General features: G+C 38.0%; 1 protein-coding gene and 1 pseudogene across 7 annotated transcripts in view; one reads left to right on the forward strand and one right to left on the reverse strand.

Annotated features, from left to right (window-relative positions):
• The window catches only part of BTBD9 (BTB domain containing 9), a 470,458-nt gene that overhangs the window by 417,677 nt on the left and 36,295 nt on the right, over positions 1-16,486 (reverse strand). For 5 of the 7 annotated variants that reach the window (XR_010126703.1, XM_054492585.2, XM_054492582.2 and 2 more), the window contains exons 2-4: positions 10,722-10,933; positions 7,101-7,464; positions 5,712-5,976 (exon numbers count right to left, since the gene is read on the reverse strand). Coding sequence is in view for 6 of the 7 variants with exons in the window: in XM_054492585.2 (XP_054348560.1) it covers positions 5,712-5,976; positions 7,101-7,464; positions 10,722-10,906 (814 nt within the window). In the remaining variant the exon portion in view is untranslated. Of the gene's footprint in view, positions 1-5,711; positions 5,977-7,100; positions 7,465-10,721; positions 10,934-16,486 lie in introns of those variants that run through there. The other 2 variants (XM_063666183.1, XM_054492586.2) reach the window with 2 other exon arrangements.
• Positions 481-1,759, forward strand: LOC129039040 (protein TFG-like; annotated as a pseudogene).

Here is a 16,486-nt window from a genome sequence, read left to right on the forward strand (position 1 = left end):
ACCTGAGGTCAGGAGTTCAAGACCAGCCTGGCCAACCTGGTGAAACCCCATCTCTACTAAAAATACAAAAATTAGCCAGGCATGGTGGTGGGCGCCTGTAATCCCAGCTCCTTGGGAGGCTGAGGCAGGAGAATCACTTGAACCCAGGAGGCAGAGGTTGCAGTGAGCCGAGATCGTGTCATTGCATTCCAGCCTGGGTGACAGAGTGAGACTCCATCTCAAAAAAAAAAAAAAAAGATAACATTTACTTAGAAAATAAACTATTTTTGGTGATTGGGCAGGCCCACATGAGCCTACAAGTGAGGTGCACTGGCCATGGAGGGCAACCGAGGGGTCAGTGACCACAGACTCCCTGCAACACCCCAGCCTGGCAGCCTGACATCAGCCCAGTCAGTGGAGACCTGTGGAGAGGCGGCGGTGGTGGCCTCCACAAGCCCTCTTTCTCTAGGGTTGTATAGATAGAACATCCTGGAGTTTACCATGAATGGACAGTTGGACCTAAGTGGGAAGCTAATCACGAAAGCTCAATTTGGGGAGGATATTCCAAAAATACCTATTCATAATGAAGATATTAATATTACTTATGATGAATTAGTGCTAATGATGCAACGAGTTTTCAGGGGAAAGCTTCTGAGTAATGTTGAAGTAATAGTAAAGTATAAAGATGAAGATGACGATCTTTCCTTTGCAATTCAGTGTAGTAGGATACCGAAATTGACATTATTTGTTAATGGCCAACCAAGACCCCTTGAATCAAGTCAGGTAAAATATCTCTGTCGAGAACTGACAGAACTTTGAAATAAAGTGAATCATTTATTGGATAGCTTGGAACCACCTGGAGAACCAGGACTTTCCACCAATATTCCTGAAAATGTTACTGTGAATGGTAGGGAAGAAAAGCCTGCTTCTTCGGATTCTTCTGGAAAACAGTCTATTCAGGTTATGACAGCAAGTATGTCAGCTTTCGACCCTTTAAAAAAACCAAGATGAAATAAAAAATAATGTTACGTCGGCATTTGGCTTAACAGATGATCAGGTTTCAGGGAAACCCAGTGCTCTTGCAGAAGACTGTTCAGGAACATCTGACAGCATTGCCGCCTCCTCCTCAGTAGCAGCTCACCCACCAGGAGTTCAGCCACAGCAACCACCATATACAGAAGCTAAGATACAAGGAGGTCAGACTGAAAGTCAGCTGTACCAACAGTAGCAGCAACAGGCTAGCTATGGTGCGCAGCGTCTGTGGGCTCCACCTCAGCAGCCTCAACAGTATGGTATTCAGTATTCAAAAAGCCAGCGTCAGCAGACTGGACCCCAAACAACCTCAGCAGTTCCAAGGATATGGCCAGCAACCAATTAACTACCCAGGCACCAGCTCCTGAATTTTGGTCAGCCTCAACAACTGCCTGCTCAGCTGCCACCCAGTACCAGGCAAGCAATTATCCTGCACAAACTTATACTACCCAAACTTCTCAGCCTACTAATTATACTGTGGCCCCCGCCTCTCAACCTAGAATGGCTCCAAGCCAACCTGGGGCCTATAGACCAAGATCAGGTTTTACTTCACTTCCTGTAAGTAGCAAGACCCCTCCTCCAATTGGGCCTAATCCTTATATGTCCTCCCTTTGGTCAGGGCTATACCCAACCTGGACCTGGTTATCGATAAGGAGGCTCATCTACACCAATTAATGTAGCTGCTAGCTATTGGCCTCCCAAAAGACTCCAGTACTGTTTTAATCTGTAATGAAGTTCACAAATTTTAAAAGCACAGCATTTTTTATGATATCTTTGTTGCTGTTAATTGAAAGTATAATTTGCTGGAACACAAAGACCAAAATCAAAGTTTTCTCCTCCCTGCTTAAAAATGTAACAACTTCTTAGTTATTTTGGAACACTACTCTTACATGTGTGTAAAGTGATTGACCTTCTAGCTTTCCTTGTCCAGAGGATATTAAAATGCTAGTGTAAGGTTTAGTCATCTTACTTGGCTTTCTGCTATTAACATGATGTACTAAAGTAGAGCCCTTTTAGAATACGACTAGATGTCATGTATAAAATGTAAGACTGATAGATTAATAAAGATGATCGAATTAAAAAAACCTATTTTTTCAGGGTCTGACAGGGAAGTGTAATGCTCCTTTGTATTTATATTATTGATTTGATTATTCATATGCTTTAAAAGTCAGGAAAAACAGACTATTACTTAATCATTACTCAAGTTTAGAAGTTAGATAAAGGATTCCCAAACATTTACATAGTCTCTTCCTTGAGCTCCCCCTCATTTACTCCAAAGTGAAGGATTTAACATTGATGAACAACAATCTGTGTATATATCATTCCAGAACTGAGTGACTCAACCGGCTAAGTTCTCCCTTTTGCAACTAACCTCATGAGTTTCTTGTAACCCAGGTACTACCCTTACACTGACCAGTTGATCAATTCCAAACTACCAGTAACCACGTGAAATGTCCAAAACAAATCCTCACTCCTGCAAACATGTCCCAAGATTATCCCTATAATGAATCCAGTTCTAGGGCCTTTTCAGCACTTCAAATCAAATGTAGGGCAAGAGAGGGAAAGGAGCTTATATAAGACAGGATCCGACATGATAATTTGAAAAGCCTAACACTAATTACTCATCTTATTACCTCTTCACTTGCCATCCTCCCACACTTAATCCAAGGCTGACAGTTAACTAGTACCATTCTCTAGCACCTCTGATTTCTTCCTGGACCTCTCCCAACCTTCTCTCTCTAGCTACCATACTATTTTTTTTACTACTTTTCAATCCAATTCACAAATCAGAGAGGCAACATGTTATCTCTATTATCTTTTCAAACATCCATGGCCTAATTCCCTGTCAGCCAATCTTCTGTCCAGATTACTTATCAACTAATCACAATTTATATCCAAAAGTTGTCTCTCAATTTTCTTGACTTCCCCATCATGAGCTACCACTGACCACTGAATCCATATGAAAGCTCTCTCCTCTGGTTGTCCTCTGTAACTCTATTCTATCCCAAATGTCTTCCTTCTTCCTTCTCTACCTTAAGTCCCCTGGCTATAGGTTTTCTCCAAGTTTCAGACTTTGATTTTTACTTCTTTCTCTATACTCTAGCAGCTCAGGTTTCAACTCTTTTATCACCAGCTTTGACTGGTCCTAAAGAGTAATGTGTTCCTATTTCCTATTAGACATTTCTCCCTGCATTCATTTACTAAGCATTCACCAATTACCCATTATATGCTATTTAGTGTGTTAAATGTTAAGGATATAGAGATCAATAAGGCCTACAAAGATCATCTCTGCCTTCAAGGATCAAAGACAAGTAAACAAAAATGTTTATAACAATGTGATCAAGGTGGTAATTCTCACACAGATGTACAGAGAAAAAAAACACATCATAAAGATATATGGTAACAATGGTTTTCTATATTGAGCTTACACACATTATTTGCACACATTATTTTAATTAAGTATCATAACAATGCTAGCAGATATAAAAGGTAAAATTCCTTAAATAATTTAATACCAGATTGTACAACTAGTAAGTGACTAATTCAGGATTTGAGGTCAAATTTGTCTGGGCCAAAACCTATGTTTCTTCTCCTATGCCCAGTGAAAAGAAATCTAGACCTGATAAGTCAGGAGAGAATTCTGTTAAGAACATCTATTTAAGATCAATCAGTATTTCAAGAGAACGTTTAAAGGCATAGTCAAGGAGAGATCACTCAGGGAAATGACTAGTTTGTGACAGAACCTACAACTTGCAACCCCAAAACCCTCAAACTCAATCTAAAAACAAGCTCAGCATCTTCTTCAAAGAAGTACTGTAATGTATTTCATTACAGACACACCTGGTGTTCAAATTTTTAAATTTCTGAAGTTGCACTGCAGACATCACGGTGTGTCACAGTTAATTGGCAGTATTGTTTCTTTTCTTAGTGGAACATAAAATAATGGTGCCTGAGAATTTCTGGCTTCTTAGCTTTGATAACAAATGGTAACTTTCTCCTAAACTTAACCCCCACATTTAAATCCCTTGAATCACCAAGATCTATTTTTTTCCATAGTATCCGTTCTAATCATCCATTATTTTCCATTTTCCCTGCCACCAATCTGGTTTAAGGTAGCATCAATTGTGCACAGATTAAATACTGTCCTCACTGGTCTCTCTGAATCAGTTTTCCCCTATTCTAAATACTCAAATACAGCACTATGGATCAGTCTTTCAAAACCACCACTGTATGCATGCCACTCTCCCTCTCTCAAATTGGTTCCTCACTGCATATAAGGGAGATTCCAATCTAGTTTCCAAGACTTCCATAAACTGGCCTAAGCTGACCTTCACATAGTTTCTTTGCTATTAATCAATAAAAGCCTTCTACTCTAATCAAGCTCTTCTATTTATGGTCTCTTCAAATGCTCTAACCTCTGTCTATAAACCTCATGATTCTTCCCACCTGAAATTCACCCAACTCTTATACTATTCAAATCAAATGTCAAGGCTCAACTCAAGCTTCATAACCTCCATGAAATCTCCCTCAACCATTCCAAGCCACTTCTTCTTCTGAAGTTGTATAACATGTACTCCCTTGAATATTGTTGTATTTAACTTTTCATGGGAGTTTATGTCTTATTTCCACAATGAAATTAAAAGAATCAAAGGCAGAGACTATGTTTAACAATTATGCAGCATAGTTCAGTGGTTAATTACACAACTTCTGGAGCCAAACTACATAGGTTTGACTCTCAGCTCTGTCATCTTTCTGTGTGACCTTGGGCAAGTTACTTAACTTCTCTGTTTCAGTTTCTTCATTGTGTAAAATGGAGTCAATAACAGTACATACCTCAAAGGGTTGTGAGAAATCATGTAGGACCTGTTCTTCATACGTACTATGCACTCTGTGTTAATTGCCATAAATCCATTAATAAGAAAAATCACTACTTAAGTGGTGATAAGTATCATAAGTGTTAGCTATACTATGTATGTATGTTACATAAGTGTTAGCTATTATTATTGTTATTTAGAATCTCCATGTTCGGCTGGGCATGGTGGCTCACGCCTGTAATCCCAGCACTTTCTGAGGCCGAGGCAGGTGGATCACCTGAGGTCAGGAGTTTGAGACCAGCCTGGCCAACATGGTGAAACCCCGTCTCTACTAAAAATAAAAATTAGCCAAGCGTGGTGGCGGGTGCCTGTAATCTCAGCTACTCAGGAGGCTGAGGCAGGAGAATCGCTTGAACCTGGGAGGCGAGGTTGCAGTGAGCCGAGATTGCACCTTCCACTCCAGCCTGGGCAACAAGAGTGAAACTCCATCTCAAAAAAAAAAAAAAGAATCTCCATGTTCATGGTACCCAAAATAATAAGTACATAGCATGTACTCAGTATTTATTTGATGGAGGAAGGAAGAAAAGGTCTTAACATGAGAAGCAGCTTTTTAGGAAAGTGTCCATTTCTGACATTCTAGGGAGCAGTTAAGAAATCTGTCCAGGAATGGCAAGAAATAACTATTTGGGGGTCTACAAAGGCTAATCAATCTCAGGAGGAATTAACAGGAAAATGACAGGGAAAGACATTCCATAGGCTAGCTGTTTATAAACGTACATATTTCTTGTACACCTGCACTATATGGTTCTGTAGTAGCTTTGCGTTTTAACAGCATGAGAGGCACACCAAGCTTCTTGGTTGAGTTTAGGATAGATAGGTACTTACTGAGCATGCCTCTATAATTGAGGTCCATATCCCGGCTCTCAGATCGCACTTTAATGGCATCCAGGATGGCATCAGGAGACAACAGTCCTGAAGGCCTCACAACATTCAGAAGCTCTGTGAGGCTCATGAGAGGTAAACGCACAGCCTGCATGATTTCAGCATGATTCTCCTTTGAATTGTGCTTACACCAGTTTAATAAGGCTAGGAAAATATCTTTTTCGGGAGCTGCAAATGAATCTCTTAACACGATGTTTAAAAGTGCTGTCTGAAAAGGATAAAAAGGTAAAATTCCAGTTATATGAAGTTGAACCACTGCATGATCAATCAATAAAAGCTTACAGGACAAGTATAACTTAGCCAATTAACTCTTTTTGACCCTCTCCTTCCCTTACGCTTTGTGCCACATATTCTCCTATTCATTATGGCTGTGTAAACAACCAGGATGGTAGCACCTTTCTTTTATGCTCAGGTATCTTGTACTACTACATCAAACATTTAATCTTTCCAAACACATCTGCATTCATCTTTTTTAAAACAGCAAAAAGAAAAATGCCAAAGTGAAAAGCTGTCAATACATTCAGATTCTTCAAGAGAGTGTACATTGGTTAAGTTAGAAAGATATATTTGGCGTTGAAAATTCAAATTTTGTTCCACAGTATTACTTCACTACCATATTTTTGGCTCTCAGATCTCCAAATTGACCTCCAGGAACAATGGTGCAACCCTCAAAGATCACTGTCTTTAAAAATTAAGTAGAAAAAAATGAAATAGGATAACACAGATCTTAATTTACACTCAAATCAAGATATGTAGCTTTTCAATAGGTTTTTCTCATTAGAAATATCCAGGTTCTAGAAGGAACGCAACAAGGGAAATGGAGAGACAATCACCACCCAGAGTTCAAAGGAAGATTTGAGTAAAACAGTTTTACTCTAGCTATAATACTGAATTTTAAGCCAGCAAAAAAAGCAGGGACTTAAAGACAACAAATGATGCATCAGATCTCCTCTATGAATTTGCCTGCTTGCTCTAAGGAATTATTAGTCACACTCTCTGTCAGAGAAAAACAAAACCAAAAGGTAGTATGCAATACTAAAAAGGACCCTATTTGATTATCACTACCTTGAAAACAACCACACAGCAGCACAGTCTCTTTTGCACATAAAACTTACCTGAAGAACCTTAAAAGAAAACACAACCAACCAGCCCCTCTCTTTTATGATCTAGAGTCCTGGTGGCTAGATGCAAGTGGCTAGACCAGATAACCAATGACAACTCTTTGATGCCAATGATTTTTTTTATTATTCTTAGTCCATTGCTATACTTCCACAGTATAGGCATAAATAAAACAATGCATGCCTATAAATTACTTGTAGACAAATGACACACCTTAGAAAGGGAGAGGAAACCTTCACTTGAAAGGACTTCCTGAGCATTCCTGTCCATAAACATGCAGCACATACAAGTTAACTTGGGAAGTGAGTAGAGACTGGCAACATCAAAAGTCATGCAGACATTCTGAATGTTAAGTATGGTGCAGAGATACTCAGAGGTAGAATCCTCTAGCTCTGGAAATCCATATTTATGAGCCAGGCTCAAAAAGTCCAGCAACACCTCCTCCTTCTCATCTGTCAGCGTTGCCCGCCCAGTATAGATATATTTGAGTAGCATTGTGAATGCTTCTGCAGTGGTGTCTTGGAGAGGAATTTCTGCTTCAGGCTGAGACTCTCGCATTCCACCATACAATAATGCTCTGCACATCAGGGAAGAAACACATGAAGAAACCCTCAAATAGGATTTGCTACAAAATATTGGAAATAACAGTTATCAACATTATGCAAATATAAATTTTTTTAATGACACAAAAATCCAAGTGAAAAAATGCAAAGTGATCATTTATAATGGTTCTTTACAGGACACAAGAGGAATGATTTTAAAACTATTTGAATTAATTCTGTAAGCCACTGAACTAATGAGATACTCTGAAAGCTCAAGATATGTGATAGATATTAAATAGATGAGAGTGATCTTTTGAGAGGCACAATGAAGTTGATATAAAGATGTTAAAGGTCAATAAGGCAATTTAAAAAGTAAAACTCTATAGGAAAAGATATAATCAGATAAACACTAATATGATGCCATTCTCCCCTGTAAGATTGGCAGAAATTAAAAGGCTTGTTAATATCAGTGCTGCAAAAGCAATGGAAAAACAGGTTCTTTGATACACTGCTTTGACAGTATAAATGGCAGCCCTTTATGGAAAGTAATTTAATAGCATCTAGTCAAATCTAAAATGTGCATACCCTTCAACTCAGTAATCTCTCTTTTAGGACTCAATTCTAGAGAAGTAATACAGTGAAGAAAAATGTGTAAGAAAACATACTGAAACACTAGTAAAAATCTAAATGTCCATCAGCAGCAACATGGCTAAAAAAAACTGTGATATATGCATTCTATGCAGCCATTAGAAAGATCAAGGAGATCAGTAGGTACTGTTTTGAAAACATGTCCAGGATATGGTAGGTGAGTAAGTAAAATGGCAGATCCATATGTACTGCATGAAAAAAGTATATAACCAAATATTTACATGTTTATGCACATATGTCTATATTGGTATCTCTTTAAATCAAGAAAAATCAGAGGAAATTCATATTAAACTCTTAACATCACTTATTTCTGGGAAATGGTATTAGATGGCTTGGAGACAAAGACTTTCACCTGTTACTTTATAAATTAAAAATGAAATTACTGATAGGATTACAGTGATTTTTTATTTTTTTCCTTTCAGATTAAACAAAAAGCCCTACGTTATTGCTTATCTAAAAAAAATGAAAACTAGACAATCCAATTAGGTAATGAATTTGAATTTCTACCTCTATCAATCAAGAGGAATAATATGAACTAACTAAACTTCCAACATATCAGCAAAGAAAGGACGAAGAGGACAAGGGAGAAGTGCAGAAAAGGGAGAGAACACAGAATGAGAAAGAAAAGATGCAAAAGTGAGAGGAAGAGACTGGAGGCAAGAAAGAGATTCCCTGTGTTCCTAAAATTCTCAGAGTAGGACTAGCATTTCAGGGTTACCTACCTGGAACTTGTCCCACCCTCCCCCAGGACCTAGCATTCTTGCTTGCCCCAGAAAAATAGTTGAAACCACCCGGAAAAGATTCATGAATATTCTAAGCATACGTCTTCACTGGGTTATACTCTGCCTAAAAGTACCCTTGAAGGTTTCTATTAATCCAGAGAGCATCCAACCATTACCCTAAAATTACCAAATTAAAGAACTTCTCCTTCTCGGGGAGACCTCAAGACTTATCCCCAATCCTGTATGATCCAGGGTATTAATCTGGATTCTCAATGCTTTAAAAGTGGTTTTGATGAGGCTCCCTTGGAACAATAAATATGAACCCCCAACTTCAACAAGGAGACAAGCACAAAGGTTCAATGTTTACTATGAAGAGTTTCCTCCTATACAGTTCCTTATCTGGGAATTGACAGGCTATTATGACAGCACTTAGGCCTCTTCTGACAGCTGACAGTTAACATTCCTTTGCACATGAATACTGTCAGCATTGAGAACCTGTCTAAGCATTGAGCTTAGCTCTAAGGTAGACTTAGAGGTAGAGCTTAGCTCTAAGATAGTCTAAGGTAGACTCTGAGCTTAGCTTAGTGAGCCAGCAAATATTACAAAGGTTCAATATCTACAAAGACATCAAGAACAAGGTCAATAAGCGGGGGGAGTATATTCCATTCACTCAATATGGTCTTCAAATTTCTCAAAGTATTTGAGTTTCTTTTAAGGATACACTAATCACCTAAAAAATATCCTCATAGAGTTGTTTCAAATTATTTTTGAAAGAGGACAAGGTATACTGTATTAATACATAATAAACACAGGCTGAGAAGTTCTGACTTAATAAAAAGTGGGCTCTTATAAAACACTTTAATAGTAATGACTGGACCAAAATTTTAAAAAGGAGAAGAAATATAAAAGGAAAAGTGTGCAGAGGACAGAGGCTGATAACAAATAATGGCTAGACCAAGGTCAGATGCCTTGGCAGAGTTGACCACTAGGAAGAATAGGAGAGTGTTAGAACTTTTAACAGACTCCTCACTTTTCTAAGCTCCCGGTTTCATCTACAGTGGCATTTTACATGTGTAAGATTGGAAGTTCATGGAAAAGCATAGGAGCTCTAGCTACAGAGTAAATATTTCCAGGAGACACACTTTACCACAACGTGTCTGACTCTAGGTGTTGCTGTCTTGCTTAATTCTGATTATAAAAGCCAGACTGCAGTTATCACTAGAAGGTAATTGAAATTTTCTCTAAGCCAATGGAATCTCCATTTTAGATACCAAGTTTCCCAGAAAAATCTATAACTCTGTGAACCATCTTTATCCTTAAAAACGGAAAAAGATCCATTATCACACATAAATTATAACTCACTCAGTAATTCAGTGATGACTCCCTTTTGACAAATATTAGGTAAAATGTAGAGTAGTTAAAGATCAGCTTAAGATTTATAACCCTGGAAATTAAGGACCCAAGTAACCAACAACAGCTGCATACAAGTGCACGTCTTAGATCTGCTGGGTTACTAACAGCTCCTAGACTTCAAACCAAGGGGTATAGGTGCCCATTAGCAGGTCCACAGGGCAGTCTACCTATACAAAAAGAAGCTTTAGTCCCATTAGCCATCTACTGGGAGGAGAAGGTTAGGGCAACGAAGACTCAGCCTGAGAAACATTCTTGAGACCTTGAGAAATGGTTGATTGGGCACTCTGGTCTGGGAATCCTTCCAACCCTTTAATTTTAAGATGGCTCCTAAAGGAAAAGGTGATTCTCGAAAAATAACAAAGTCTACAAGGATGAAATCTTTATAGATATTGAATTGAAGGACTGCGAGACTTTGTCATTATACTTGGTTACATATTTTTCACAGAGCAGAAAATACCAGTGTTTTCTACAAGTGAACTGAATTTTCAAAAAAAGTATTACACACTTACCGAAAATATTGGCACCTGGCTGCTAAAATTACCCTGTGGGCAGAAAAGCGTTTCTTTTCCACAACAAATGTGACGTCGCCATATTCTTCCCCAATCAACAAGGCACCAATATGTTCAGACAAAATGTGCACATGATCAATTTCCCCCACTGCAGTAAAGGGGCGAAGAGGGTGGCTGTTACTCATCTTGTGGAATAGACGATAGTCGTTGATCTATCATATAAAGAAGGAATGAGAGTTAGTGGGGGGAGGGGAGTACACGTAGAAAATCACTTACCATAAACATAGCTAAGTAAAAATTTAAAGTGCTTAGAAAAATTCCTATGAGAGAGTTAATCAATGGTATCTTTATTAACTCATTTATTTTGAGAAGGAATTCAGCTTGCTTCCCTTAACTGTACTCCCTTCATCACACTAGGAAAGCAAAAATGCCAGTCTCCAAACACTAACAGCACTTGGAGCCATCACAGTCTAGAAAACTGAGCCCAAACACAAGGTCTCATATTCCTTACAGTACCTTAGGAAAAGAAAAATCAACAATCAGAATAACTTCTCTTTTACACAGATATATTGAGCAAGGCTGGGTACAATTATACCGAATAGAAAAGTCATTCAGGCACCGATCTAGGCCTAAATTACAAACAGAATAAATGAAATAATCAGATTTCAAATAAGAAGTTTTGGTACGAAACCATCTCAAATATTTTATTTAAAAAAAAATCTAGGGCCAGGCACAGTGGCTCACGCCTGTAATCTCAGCACTTTGGGAGGCTGAGGTGGGTCGATCACCTCAGGTTGGGAGTTTGAGACCAGCCTGACCAACATGGAGAAACCCCGTCTCTACTAAAAATACAAAATTAGCCGGGCGTGGTGGCGCATGCCTGTAATCCCAGCTACTCGGAAGGGTGAGGCAGGAGAATCGCTTGAACCCAGGAGGCGGAGGTTGCTGTGAGCCGAGATGGCGCCATTGCACTATAGCCTGGGCCACAAGAGCAAAACTTCGTCTCAAAAATAATAATAATAATAATAATCTTCTGGAGTCACAGAAATAACCTGACATTTATTAGTGAACATTTGCAGTAGCATCCTAAGCTCCCCACATCCAACAAAAGAGTAACTCCAACAGTTTTCTCAAGACTGTGGCTTCTATTCCAAACTTGTTGCTCTGATGATCAGGCTGCCAGTGTTTACCAGAACATGATTACATTTTGTCTCATTTCCAGGCACCTTCCTTGCTTTTGTATACAATGCCTTTCTACAAAATAAACTGAAAATCAAAGGGCTAAAACATCATTAACAGCTTTACATGTAAGAAAGTGGGGGGTTATAATCTTCGAAAGCTAAAAATGTTTGTATTTTTTAATACCGAATGTACTTGCAGGTACTTAAAAGGAAAAAAAAAAAAAGTTGGTCTTGTTCTGTCGCCCAGGCTGTAGTGCAGTGACGCAATCACCACTCACTGTAACCTCGAACTCCTGGGCTCAAGTGATCCTCCCACCTCAGCCTGCCAAGTAGCTGGGACTACAGGTGTACACCATCATGGCCAGCTAATTGAAGGTACTGCTTTGATAAGTGTAAGTAAATGGCAAGTATGTCAGAGCCTTGGCTAGCATTCAGATGCCCCCGATGAAGAGGTAGTTGATAGCTCAGAGGTAGCCAGCTACCCCTCTGCTGCATCAGAGACTAGAGAAATTGAGCCAGATATGTTTTCTCTGCTAGACCTCCACACCTTTTTGAGCTCTCCAGTTGAACCACAATTAAATGTTGAACAGCTCCTAATCTTTAAACTCCCACATCCAGATCATTAGCAAGGTGTGTCAAAAATGGTCTTTCTCTTCTGTGACTGCAATGGAAGATCTTCATGGACCAGGTTCAGAATCTGCCTGCTTTAGTTAACCTACTACCATACGCCCACCCTCAAAAGGGGGAGCAATAGCAGTGATGCAGAAGAAAGTGGAAAATGAGCTAGGCAAGAAAACACCTACCCCAGGTAAGTGAGCAAAATCCTGGTTGTCTACAGTAGGAACATCAGAGAACTAGCAGGATAATCCCCTAACTGCCAAGGTAAATATCTTTCCCTCAACTGCAGCCTCCATTTGAAAGCCCTAAAAACAGAATAATCTCTATTCACTTGTGTATGAAAGACCAAATTCAGCTTAAGAGGATCTATTTGAGAGTATGAGCAAGTCATGTGTGATACAATAGTCTTAATGTGTATATACAACAACAGTGTAATACAGGAGTTGGAAAACTTTCTATAAAGGGTCAGATAGTACATAGTTTAAAGCTTTGCAGGTTATACAATCTATGTCAAATGATTCAGCTATATGGTAGGAGCCTAAAGGCAGCCATAGGCAATAAGAAAATAAATAAACATGGCTATCTCCAGTAAAACTATTTCTAGAAAAGACCTAGATTAGACTCGCAGGTCATAGATTGCTAGCCCCTGGCCTACCCTGTGATCAAGGACTGACGTCAAGGACTGACCGTACTCTAGGCAAAGGATCAGACTGGGAGTTTGTTTGTTTGTTTCTTGCTGGGTTACCCAATTGATGTTCCTATGATCATTTCCTATGTTGGCCAGGAAATTCAGAAAGCTACTGGTACCTGACTTCAAAACCTCTTCAATACAAACTCTCACATCACTCTCCAATATTTCAATGATCGTGCATGATTCTAAACAAAACACTCTTCCTGGCTGAAAAAAATGCAATGTATATACCCAGTAAATATATTTAATATATTTTCTGATATATTTTCTTAATATTTTATCCAGGTCATGGCTAATACTCAAATTACTTACTAAATGACTCTTGATGAACAACGATTGATTTTTGGTTAACCAGCTCAGAAGGGAAATTTATAATTCTTAAACTGATATATCATAAACATTAACATTACATATGTATGTATCTACCATAATAAGCTCTCCAGATCTCTACTTCTCAATACATCTAATTTCATTTTGCTAAACTTGCATTTTAATTATGTTTTTCCAAATGGAAACATGAAACTGTTTTGTGTACAGAAAATAGCCACTTAGGATAAAATAAACACAATTTTATTGGCATATAGAAATAATTTTAATTAGACTAGTGATTCTCAATGGGCCTGCCCAACATTGGAATCACATGGGGAGCTTAAAAACAAAAAAAAGATGCTGGAGTCCCACTCATCAGAGAGTCTTATTTAATTAGTCTAGAATGGGGCCCAGGCACTGGAATCACCATTCTGAAGTGATTCTATTAAGCAACCTGGAAAAACAGCCACTGTTTTAGACTCTATATTGTTGTAGGTTTCCATCCCTTGCTCAGGTGTACAAGTATACAAAAAAAATTCACAGAAAAAAATTTATTTAGGATATAATTTAATTTGAAACTTATTGCAAAGATGCAAAAGATACTAACAAAGTTACCAATGGCACAGCTTTACACAGAAAATGAGTATTGTTTCACCAATGGGATAGTTTATCTACAAAGTGATAGTTTCAGTCTACCTATGTGTATTTTAAAAAGTATGCTGGCCAGGAACAGTAGCTCATGACTGTAATCCCAGCACTTTGGGAGGCTAAGATATGAAGGTCTTTTGACATCAGGAGTTCAGGACCCTGTCTCCACAAAAAATTTTAAAAATTAGCCAGGCATGGTGGCATGAGCCTGTAATCCCAGCTAATTGGGAGGCTGAGTCAGGAGGATCACTTGAGCCCAGGAGTTAAAGGCTGCAGTAAGCTATGACTGTGCTACTGCACTCCATCCTGCGCAACAGAGCAAGACCCTGTCTCAAAAATATAAAAAAGAAAAGAAAACCAAATTAAAGTTAAATGGATTAGGAAACAAAGAGGCAAAAAAATCAGTATTTGCAGATAATGACTGCCCACATGAAAAATCCATGAGAATCAACTGAAAAAAAATTAGGGAAAATAAGAGGGGTTCACTAAAGTGACCACATAAAATAATTATATGAAAATATCTAGCATTCTTCCATGCCAAAAACAACTAGCTAGAAAATATTAGTAAAAAGATCTGCAATTTATAATTGCAAAACACATGTAACAGGTAGTAATAAACTCATAGGACATGCAAGGAAATTATAACACTCCACTGAAAGATTTAAGAAAAATACAAAGACGTAAGTTGTTTGGGGATAGAATGATCCAGTATTATAAAAAGATCCATATTTTCAACTTACCATGGGTTTATCAGGACGTAACCATATTGTAAGTCTAGGAGCATCATTTATATAAATGTAGCATTTCAATTAAATGGGAGAAAATATGAATTTTTTTCAATAAAAGGTACTGGCTAGCCATTTCGAAAAAAGTAAACTGAATAGTCACATAAGAGTACAAAATGAAATACAGATGGATGTCAGCTTCAGCACTTTCTGTAAAGCAAAAAAACTGGAAAAAACCCTGAAGGCCCGTTTAAAGAGAATTGGTTAAATAAATAATGGTACGTCTATACAATGAAATATTATAAATGATTTAAAAAGAATAAAGTTAGATACTAATGAACTGAAAAAAATCTTAAATATGTGTATTTACATGCAAAAGACAATCTACAAAACAACAGTATAGTGAAATATCTTGTTTAAAAAAATATACTGAAAAAGCAAGAATATAAGTCAAATTGTTAACCAAGGGTTAAGTCACTAGATTGGGGCTGTTGCAAAATTTTACATAGAGCGCTACATACTTCATAATGTTTACAAATTTTATAATGTTTATTTGTAGTAAAACTATAAACAAATATTTCAGTAAGTTTGTCCACAAAATTACAAAATAAATTGCTTTGTTTGTGAGACAAGTGTTTGGATTTGCCATAAGCAATAGAAATTGATTTAGTGACTAAGACAGAAATGGCAGGCAGAAGGGCTATGTATTATCTCCACAGAGAAAAATTAATTAACAACTTGAAGGCAAGGACATAAAGTTCATTACACTAAAACTGGCAAGAGAAAAAAAAAGTTCATTACACTAAGACAGGTAAATCAGATACCTGGGTAGCATGGCCTACTAGGACACTCCATCTGATATATCCCAACTAAAGATCTTCACCTAAGAGAGTTTCAGTCTGACTTTTTCTAGACTTAAGGCAGATTTTCCCAGATGCAAAGTGTTCTTCAATTTGCCCCTACTGACTGTCCTGGAGTCTAAACTTGCTGATCCTCACAGCATAGGGCAAGGGTAATATATTCACTCAAACTGTTCCTTCAAGGTGGGGGGAAGAACAGTAGGAAGGCAGGGGGACGAAGGACTTACACTGAGAGAGGACAGGAATATCTCAACCAGGAAATGGTACCTTTCATGGTACCATACATAATTACTAGTTTTGGATTCTGGGACCTCACATGAATTTACTTACCAGGGATGGTGGCACAGAAACTATACTATTTTTCTTGGCTAGTTAAATCAAAAGTGACTAAAGCAGCAGTACTAAAATCCTGAGGGTTATTGCCTGCTTATTATTCAGTAAGAAACCAACACCCATTTGTTCTAACCAAAATAATAAACAATGTCCATAAATAAACTGAGAGTACCATATGTAGTTCATAATGCTGTAACGTTATAATTGCCCTTTGGGGGGGAAAAATCAAGTTGACCCAAACATCAATTTCGTTACTTAAAGCTCACTTATACAACTGTTTACAAACTTTAACCAGGGCTAACTACATTTTTTAGAATTAAATTTATTCTCCAGTGTTTAATCAGGAAATAGTCAAAAAGCAAAGTTCCGCAAGGTGGAGACGCCAAAGAGTCCTTGAACA

This window comes from Pongo pygmaeus, chromosome 5 (genome assembly GCF_028885625.2).
Source record: "Pongo pygmaeus isolate AG05252 chromosome 5, NHGRI_mPonPyg2-v2.0_pri, whole genome shotgun sequence".
NCBI classification, from domain to species: Eukaryota; Metazoa; Chordata; class Mammalia; order Primates; family Hominidae; genus Pongo; species Pongo pygmaeus.